At 56.8% G+C, this 9,888-nt stretch overlaps 1 protein-coding gene across 16 annotated transcripts in view; it reads right to left on the reverse strand.

The window, feature by feature from the left end:
- DNM1 (dynamin 1) overlaps window positions 1–9,644 on the reverse strand; it is a 57,765-nt gene extending 48,121 nt beyond the window's left edge. For all 16 annotated transcript variants that reach the window (XR_002732575.2, XR_002732572.2, XR_002732574.1 and 13 more), the window contains exon 1: window positions 9,374–9,644. Coding sequence is in view for 12 of the 16 variants with exons in the window: in XM_023217038.1 (XP_023072806.1) it covers window positions 9,374–9,534 (161 nt within the window). In the remaining 4 variants the exon portion in view is untranslated. The remainder of the gene's footprint in view (window positions 1–9,373) is intronic.
- Window positions 9,645–9,888: the final 244 nt, after the last annotated feature.

Below are 9,888 nucleotides of genomic sequence, written 5' to 3' on the forward strand. Positions count from 1 at the left end.
CCTTCCTTCCTTCCTTCCTTCCTTCCTTCCTTCCTTCCTTCCTTCCTTCCTTCCTTCCTTCCGTCCTTCCTTCGGCCGGGTCTTGCCCAGTTGCCCAGGATGGAGTGCAGTGGTACGATCATAGCTCACTGCAACCTCAAATACCTGAGCTCAAGTGGTCTTCCTACCTAAATCTCCCAAGTAGCTGGGACTACATGTGTGCACCACCATGCCTGGCTATGGATCCTTATTTCTTTTTCTTTTTCTTTTTTTTTTTTTTTTAAGATGGAGTCTCGCGCTGTCGCCCAGGCTGGAGTGCAGTGGCCGGATCTCAGCTCACTGCAAGCTCCACCTCCTGGGTTCACGCCATTCTCCTGCCTCAGCCTCCCGAGTAGCTGGGACTACAGGCGCCTGCCACCACACCCGGCTAGTTTTTTGTATTTTTTTAGTAGAGATGGGGTTTCACTGTGTTAGCCAGGATGGTCTTGATCTCCTGACCTCGTGATGCGCCCGTCTCAGCCTCCCAAAGTGCTGGGATTACAGGCTTGAGCCACCGCGCCCGGCCAGGATCCTTATTTCTTATCACCAGCATCTTGATGAGAAGGAACCCCAGCTCGGCCACTAAATTATTTCCCTGTTCTGAACCTCAGTTTGCCCATCAGTGAAATAGGACACAGGCCAGCAGCTCCCTCCTGGGTCTGTTAAGGGAATTCTCTGACATCTGGCAGTAGAAGGACCTAACGGGGGTGCCCATTGATGGGTTCCGGTTCCTGAGCACGTGCCACATGCTGGGTGCTTTATGTGCTATAGCACTGCATTCCTTCGAAATGGGGACCCAGGTTGGAGGTGAGGGTGCATTCACCTGCTGAGATTTTTCTCCTCGCCCTGGCTAGTGGCCTCCTTCCCCTGAGCTAAGAGAGGCACATGAGAGAGAGTGATTAAAGAATAACACAATCATGACTAGATACATTGTTAATATTAACCATGGTTGGAGCTGCGGTCTGCCAGGAGCTCTGAACCCAAGGCAACAGGCTTCTTTCATCCTCTACAGCTTCCCATCTGGGAGAAAACAAAGCCCTACACCACACAGGGAGGACCAGGTCATGGCGGGCGAGGGTGATCAGGGAAGGCATCCCAGAGGAGGTGTTGGGTGATGTGAGACTTTCAGGAAAGACCCAGTGAAAGAGGAAGACAAGGGCAGGGTGAAGAGCTTTCCAGGGGCTAGGCATGGTGGTTGGAACCTGGAACCTGTAATCCCAATACTTTGGGAGGCTGAGGTGGGAGGATTGCTTGAGGCCAGGAGTTTGAGACCTGGCTTGAGACCAGCCTGGGTAGCAAGACCCTGTCTCTACAGAAAAAAGAAAAAAGAAAAAAAAAGAAAAAAGACGCTTCGGCCGGGCGCCGTGGCTCAAGCCTGTAATCCCAGCACTTTGGGAGGCCGAGACGGGCGGATCACGAGGTCAGGAGATCGAGACCATCCTGGCTAACACGGTGAAACCCCGTCTCTACTAAAAAATACAAAAAACCAGCCGGGCGAGGTGGCGGGCGCCTGTAGTCCCAGCTACTCGGGAGGCTGAGGCAGGAGAATGGCGTGAACCCAGGAGGTGGAGCTTGCAGTGAGTTGAGATCCGGCCACTGCACTCCAGCCTGGGCGACAGAGCGAGACTCCCTGTCAGAAAAAAAAGAAAAAAGACGCTTCTAGGCGAGAGAACAGCATATGCAACAGCACCCCAGGAGAGTGAGAGAGTGGGCACAGCCCTGCTTTCCCCACGAACTGTAATATTTTCAGGTAGACCAGGAGGGAGCGGCTGAAAGGAAGCAGGACTGGGTAATCAACCCTCAGGGGCTTGGTTTTGAGGGTTCGGTTTTGAGGGCTGGGAGTCCAAAGAGGGCTTCAAGCTAGGAAGATAGATTTGGGAGGCTGGAGAGAGTTCCATGCTGTTGGGCGGGGAATGGGTTAGGGGGGCAAGGGAGGAAGTTACTCTGCTGCTAAGACAAAGCGGCTGGAGTTTGAGGTAGACAGGAGTGAGCCGGGCAGAATCCACAGGGCATGGGGGCCGAGTCATATGGGGAGGATGGGGGAGCCAGCAGGCAGTCGATCTTAGGGCCTCTGGCCAGGGCAATGGGAAGATGCCATTTAGGAGAATATTTTGAACACCTTCCAAGCTCAATATTACTTTTTTTTTTTTTTTTCCCTGTTGCTTATAGTAATTCTAAGTTGCCAGGCCTGACTTCTCCAAACGATTCTTGTTTCTTAGCCAGATTTCATTCCAGGGAATGGGTGAGAGTGCCAGAGAGTCGCCCAGGAAGAGGAGGAGAGGAGGAGACTCTCCGGTGTGTAGGTGTGTGCACACATGGGTGGGACTGGGGTGGGGAATAGGGAGACAGAAACATGGAAAGGTATGGACTGGAGGCAGGAGAACCCATGCCTGTTCCTGGCCTGCCTCTGATTCAATTGCTGTGTGACATTAGGCAGATTCCCTACCCTCTCTGTGTCATTTTTGCCATCTAAAAACCTGGCGGCTCATACCTGTAATCCCAGCACTTTGGAAGGCCAAGGCGGGCAGATCACCCGAGGTCAGGAGTTCAAGACCAGCCTGGCCAATATGGTGAAACCCCATCTCTACTAAAAACACAAAAATTAGCCGGGCATCGTGGCGGGTGCCCGTTAGTCCCAGCTATTTGGGAGGCTGAGGCAGGAGAATCGTTTGAACTCAGGAGGCAGAGGTTACAGTGAGCTGAGATTGTGCCACTGCACTCCAACCTGGGTGACCGAGCAAGACCCTGTTTCCAATAATAATAATAATAATGATGCTAAATAAATACAAATAAAATAAAAACCTGGTTGGAAGGCTGAAGTGGGAGGATCACTTGAGTCCAGGAGTTTGAGGCCACCCTGGGCAATATAGTGAGACCCCATCTCTACAAAAAATAAAATAAAATACTTAGCCGGGTGTGGTGGCGCATGCCTGTCATCCCAGCTTCTCAGAAGGCTGAGGTGGGAGGATGGCTTGAGCTCAGGAGGCGGAGGTTGCAGTGAGCCAAGATCACCTGGCTGTACTCCAGCCTGGGTGACACAGTGAGATCCTTTCTCAAACAAAACAAAACAAAATAGACAAAACAAAACAAAACAAAAACTTTGAATGATAGAAGACATCAGTACTGTCCTTAGGGGTCCCTCTCTGGACCTCCCCTGGCCTCACCCTCCCTGTGGGGCAAAGAGTTCCCCAGGGGCCAGGGGAGGTGCCCAGCTGGAGCCTGTGCTCCCCTCGTAGGCTACGCTAAGATGCCCCAGAATTCCCTCTCAAGCAGTTCCAAGCCCACCGCCCAGGCCCACGTGGGGACCAGCTCAGGTCCAAGGTAGGTCCTTTTTGGAGCTGGGATATGAGGGCTGGGGTGTTCACAAGTGAACCCTGGAGGGATAAAGAGGGAAATGATGGGGCAGCCCGGGGAGAGGGGACACCTGTGTCCCCACGCCTCCACATCCACCACGGAACTCCAAGGAGTCTGAAATTCTGAATTCAAACCCAGCTGGCCAGGTTGTGATGAAGGTGCATTTGTTATGGTGGGAGGGCAGAATGTATTGCATTTAGCAATTCCTCAGCTTGATTTATAACTGGAATACATAGACATATGGCACGTGGGCGTCCGTTTCTCCATGCCTGACAGTACTGTGTCCATGACCCGTTTCCTCCACTCCTGCCCTGCCCACCCTCTCCGCTCTCCTATCTGCACCCCCTTCCTTGAGTCTGACCCTCTGACCCAGCCAGGGCCTGGGAAACTCGATTCTCCTGGCGCCAAGATCAGATACTGTCTGCCAGGGTCACCTTTCACTCCAGCTCCTCTGGGCCACGGTGGGCGTGGGTTTGGAGAGGATGTGTGCTCCACATGTGGCCCACAGGCAGTGTGTGCTTAGCACGTGGCAGGTGCGTGCTCTGAGCATGCAGAGGCCAGAGCAGAGTGTGGCAGCTCTCCAGGTGGGTTGGGGACTGTCAAAGGGCCCCTGACAGGCCCCTCAAGCCCCGCCTCCCCAACCCTCCTAGTCTTACCTCTGGCCTCTGCTCCTCACTCAGCCACACTGCCCTTCATCCTTCATCCGGGTTCTTTTCCCCCTAGGCCTTTGCTCAGGACAGTCCCTGCACCTGCACCAGTCCACGCCTTGGCTTGACCACGTCCTAGTCTTGCTCAGGTCCAGTCTTAAATGCTACCTCCTCAGGAGGCCTTCTGATGGCCCAGAAAGCTCCCCTCCCTTCAGTGTCAGGTTCCTTGCAACACAGGAGCAGCCTCCTTCAAAACACACAACAAACGTGCTCTTTGTGGATTTCATGTCTGTCAAGCAGGATGGGTCCGGCTGATTCACAGCTGTATCCTTAGGGACTGGCACACGGCAAGTGCCAAGGAAATGTCAGTTCCCTCTGCCCCCTCCAGGTCATCCACACTCTGCCTAGGATGTCTCATTTATCCCCTAATAGTCTTTGGCCTCCATCTCCAAATCTGAGAAATGGGACCGTTATGATGCATCCCGGTGTGTTCAGAGGAAGAAACAGAGCTTAATAGTGGGGAGTGGGCTGTCTCCCTGGGAAAGGCTACGTTTGACAAAGAAAGGGGCTCTCAGAGGCCAGAGACCAGCACCACATCCATGCTGGGATAGAATGCAGAGGAAGGAGCTGAGTGCCATGGCTCTCGCCTGTAATTCCAGCACTTTGGGAGGCTGAGGTGTGTGGATAGCTGGAGGTCAGGAGTTGAGACCAGCCTGGACAACGTGATGAAACTCCATCTCTATTAAAATACAAAAATTAGCTGGGCGTGGTGGTGCACGCCTGTAATCCCAGCTACTCGGGAGGCTAGGGCAGGAAAATCACTTGAACTTGGGAGGTGGAGGTTGCAGTGAGCTGAGATCGCACCGTTGCATTCCAAGTCTGGGTGACAGAGCGAGACTCTGTCTCAAGAAAAAAAAAGAAAAAAGAAAAAAGAAAAAAAAAGAATATGGAGGAAGAGACAAGGGCACTGGGGGAGACAGGAAGCCTGGGGGTGGTTGGGGGTAGGCAGAGTCATGGGGAAACCTAAAACCCTTTCCCCCCAGGCTGCTCCTTGGGCTCTGGGCAGAGGGTCGCTCATCAGGACCCCTTCCCTACCCTGGATGGAGAAGATCCCCAACCCGTGCCCCCATCCTGGTGCACCTCCCAGCCCGCGCCATACCAGAGGGCTTGCCTGTCTATGCCCAGGCAGGGATAGAAGCCGCGCGTCCTCCATGCGAGGCCCTGCCCCGACTGCTTCCTGGGGATTGTTTCAACACTCACCATAATCTCACAAGGGCTGTGCTATTATTATCCCCATTTTACAGACGAGGAAATAGCAGCTGGGCAGGGTTTGGGGAACATGCCCAGGGATTCTCTGCTTGTAAGTGGCAGAGTTGAGCTTCACACTCAGCAGGTCTGACTTCACCGCATGCTCTCGGCTCCTCCGCCACATTCCCACTGGACTTGGTCTGTCCCAGGACAACCCACTCTTGGCCCTACAGGAGCACTGGGGTGGGGGGTGTAGCGGGGCGGGGGTGACAAAAAGGGGCTGGAGGGACAGCGAGGAGGCCCCTTTGGCCGAGGGCACCAGGCATCTGTTCATGAAAGGCTGGCGTGTGCTGGGTCCACAAACACTCCTCCGTCTACACTTACCCCCAGGATGAGCTCATCTACTCTCGGGTTTAAATCCCATCTCTACACCAACGACTTCCAAATTTTTATTGCCAGCCCGCCTTCCCCCTGAGCTCCCGACTTGCATCACCAAACTGCTAGTTGACATCTTCCACTCAGAAGTCTAACAGGCATCTCAGGCTCAATATGTTCAGAACCAAACCCTGGTCTTCCCCCGTCCCCCCCGTCTGCTCCTCCTTACTCTTCCCGACTCTGCTAATGGCACCAACACCCACCCGGGAGCTCAGGTCAAAATCCCAGACGTCATCATTGATTCCTCCTTCCTCACCCTCCACATTCATCCTCCAGCAGGACTTCCTCCAAAATATATCCTGAAACCCACCCACCGTTCTCCTTCTCGTTGCAGCTAAAGCCCTCGTTCAGGACCCCCACTACCTTCTGCCCACTGCAGCAGCCTCCCCACCAGTCTCCTGCCTTTTCCCTCACCCCATCCCCAAGTCACACCCTTGCTAGAATCAGCTCAAGTCACTCCACTACTAAAAAGCTTCCCACAAGCAAGAAAATAAACCCAAACTCCTCACTCCTCGTGGCCTAAGGGCTTTGTAGATCTAGCCCCTGCCTGTCTCTCAGGTCCTGTCTCCCCCTTGCTAGCCAAACACCGGCTACAGGGGGTCCTTTCTGTTCCTCAAAGGCACCAAATTCTTTGCTACCCCAGGGCCTTTGCACCTTTCCCTCGGCCCGGAACTCTCCCACCCCGGCAAGTTACACAGCTTCTCATCCCTCGGTTCTCATCTCAGATGCCACCTCCTCCTGGAGGCTTCTGACCACCCTTGGGAGAGCAGCCCCACTCCCCTCCCTGACGTTGACCACATTTTCCAGTTGTCTTCTGAGTTTCTCCCTCTGCAATGCAGAGCCTTGGTCTTTTCCACCATAGTGCCGAGACATCGTGCAGACTCCACAAATGTTTGCTAAATGACTGAATGAATTGGCCTCAGTTTTCCCTTCTGTAAAAGGGAAGGGGGTGAAGAAACAGTATAGACCCAGACAAGTTCTAGCAGCATCCTGGGCAGCTGCAACGCTACCTCCATTGCGGAGCTGACAGCAAGATCCTCCTGAGCGCCCAGAAGCCCGGGTGGACCTGGGGCAACCCTGATGTATTTTCCTCTGAAGCATTTTCCGTGGGGGATTGGCTCCTGGGAAGCCCCGGGAGACAGAATGGCTGTTACTATGCTCACCAGGCGGGGGACGGAGCCCTGTTGGAGAGGTCAGGAGCCCTTGAAGGAGCTGGCAGGCTGAGATGGTGGAACCCACTGAGCCTCAGTTTCCCTGGCTTTCTCACTAGCTTTCAGGGGATCATGAATGCTTTCCTGCCTACTCCTTCACATCAACCTAAGCCCCCTCCCCTGCCCTGAGCCTGCATCTGGACACCCTGCACATCCTCCTGCGGGGACCATGGCCAAGGACATCGGGGTGCAGAGGGCAGCCAGAGAGCCCAGACCTCCTGGGGTACAGTCCACACCCTGCTCCGCCACTCAGCCAGCAAGTACTTGCTGAAATCTGCCGTGGTCAGGGCTGGCCCCTGCATCATGGGCTCCAGGAGGGCAGGGGCTCGGCATGCAGGTCCCCAAGCCTAATTGGCTATCAACGCCCTGTCCCACATGTTTACAAAAGTACCTTTCCACCCATGAACTCAGTGGAGCCCACAGTCACCTTCTCAGGAAGGCAGGGCAGCGGCTGTCAGCGTTCCCATTCCACAGATGGGGAAATGGAGACCCGCCCATCCACTCGTCCCTGTGCCTGGTGCAGGACCCGGCTCTCAGAGGATGTGCAGTGCTGAGATTAGGAACTGGGCTTTGGAGTCTAACAGCTGCTGCCCTTTCTGAATGTGTGACCTTGGGCAAGGCATCTAACCTCCAGGGTCTCAGTTTCCTCATCTGTAGGATGGGCATCATGGTACCTGCCTCTTGGGAGCTCCTGTGAGCCTATGACTGACTCAGCTTAGGGGGGTGCATAGGATGGGTTCAGTAGATGGGGCTGAAATCACCAGTTGGTCCCCTCCCTACCCCAAGCCTGGAGCACGCAGCCTGGCGTGGGGCAGGAATTCAGCCGACATTCAAAGGAGGAGAGGTAGGAATATGGTTTCTCCACTCTAAACTGTTGTCTGTCCCTGACTGCCGGCCCTTGGGGAAGGGGCTCATTGTGTGTCTCTTGCCTGGGTCTCTGCAGCTCTGGGGGTCATGTGATCAGAAGGGGGGATTCTGCAGGAGCCATGGGAGAGACAGATGCCTCCCCCTCTGCTGACCAGATGGGCACGGCCGCCTCCACGGTGGCATTCCAACATCCCACACATACATGGCTCCAGTCAGGCCCTCTCCCTCTCACCTCCAGGGCTGGCATGGGTTTCCCAGGACATTTCAGGGGCAGGAACAACCATCCAGTCCCACTGTCCATGTTAGAGATGGGGACACTAAGGCTCAGAGAGGGCAAGTGACTTGCCTGAGGTTTTGCAGCAGAACCTGGCTTGGACAGAACTGCTGTCCCTCTGCGGAGAAGGACCCCTGTCTCCCTCTCCCATGTGCCAGTCACTTTTTTGACCCTGAAGGTCATTGGAAGAAAGCAAGGGTTTCTGAAGAAGATGGGGGGGAGATGAAAGAGGAGGTCAGTGTAAACTCTCTCACTTCATCTCCCAGTCCGCCCAGTCCCCCACCCCACCTCCAGTACCTGGAGAGCTCCTATCTTTCCTCTCTCTCCTCAGCACCAGAAAAACTATTTCATCCTCCCTTTGGGGGTTTGGGGAGAGCCTGGGGGTCACGACCCTGCCTGCCTCCGTAAACCCAGGACCCTTTGTCTTTGTGGTTGCTCCCCTCTCCGCCACCTAGGCCTCCCAGCGCCTTGTGGGATCAGAGGCGGGAGGGGGATTAGGTTCTGCAAATGGCTCCCCCCTCCCGCCATCCCTGTCTTAGTCATCTCTGCCCTCTGCCGCCTCTCCCTCCATCACGATCCCTCTGGCGAGGCCAAGGGGAGGGCGACACTGAGGGGCGCCCCCCACCCAGGGGCCGTGGCGAAGCAAGGGGCCTGCTGCTCAGAAAAGGATAAGAAGTGGTTTCTCCTCCCCTCTTCCCTTCCTCATCCTGCAGCCCGCGCCTCCCCCCTCCGCCGCGCTGCGCACGGATGGCGGCGGGAGCCGCAGAGGTGTGTGTGTGCCGGGGGGAGGCGGTACCGGGTCCTCGATGCCCACGGGACTACGTCCTCTTCTAGGGACTGGGGTGGGGGGCTGACCCCTGCCACGGCCCAGGAATTTCCATGGGGGTAGGAGGATGTCCCCCATAGAGTCCGGTGGGGGGGCCGCTACCCCCGGGTGCTGCCCGCTCCAAGGGACTCCCGGAGCCCAACGGAGGAGCTGAGTAATGCGGGCTCTCTCCATGCCCATGTTGGGGGTGGGGGGCAGCCCTTTGGCCGGGGCTTCTGACAGAGCGTTGCCTGCCCTAAAGGATGGGACGGAGGAGGGGGCGTGATTCGGCAGCCGGAGGCTTGAGGACGTTTGCAGACTAGCGGGGGGCGCTGCTGCCCGGAGGGGCTCTCGAGGTGGAGAGGGCCGCCTCGCTCCGGCTGGGGGTGGGGGGCGCGCCGGCCGCGGGTGCAGCGTCGGGGGCTGCGAGGTCGCCGCGCCGTCGGTGCCCCGGACAGGGACTCCAGGGATCCCAGGGGTCGGGGGTCGGCGCCTGGGGTCGCGCCGCGCCTACCTGCCTACGAAATTCTCGAGCACCGAGCTCTTGCCGGCGCTCTGGCCGCCCACCACGGCGATCTGCGGCAGGTCGAGGTCCGCGTTCTGGCCGATGGCAGAGAAGGCGTCTTGCAGCCGGTTGACCAGCGGGATGAGATCTTCCATGCCGCGGTTGCCCATGGCTGCGGCGGGCCCCGCAGGCTGCGATCCGGCTGCCGCTCGCGCTCCCGGCTCCGACTCCGGCTCCGCCGCTGCAGCCTCGCGCCTCGACTGCCTGAGCCGCGCGGCCCCCGCCCCTCGGGGATCGGAGCGAGCACCGCTGCCGGAAGCCGCCAGGGGGAGCCCGCGACGCTGAGGGCCGGCCGCCGTGCGCAGGCGCCGCCCGCGGCACCATGGGTGTTGTAGTTTTAACCTTCTGCGGCTTTCGGGGTGCTTTGGCAGTGTCTAGGGTGCGCGGACGGATGCTGCGCAGAATATATTTGTCAATGGGTGGGGTCTCACTCCTAGTACGAGGCCTCTTGGATAGTGGTCATG

Source organism: Piliocolobus tephrosceles, chromosome 14, assembly GCF_002776525.5.
Source record: "Piliocolobus tephrosceles isolate RC106 chromosome 14, ASM277652v3, whole genome shotgun sequence".
NCBI classification, from domain to species: Eukaryota; Metazoa; Chordata; class Mammalia; order Primates; family Cercopithecidae; genus Piliocolobus; species Piliocolobus tephrosceles.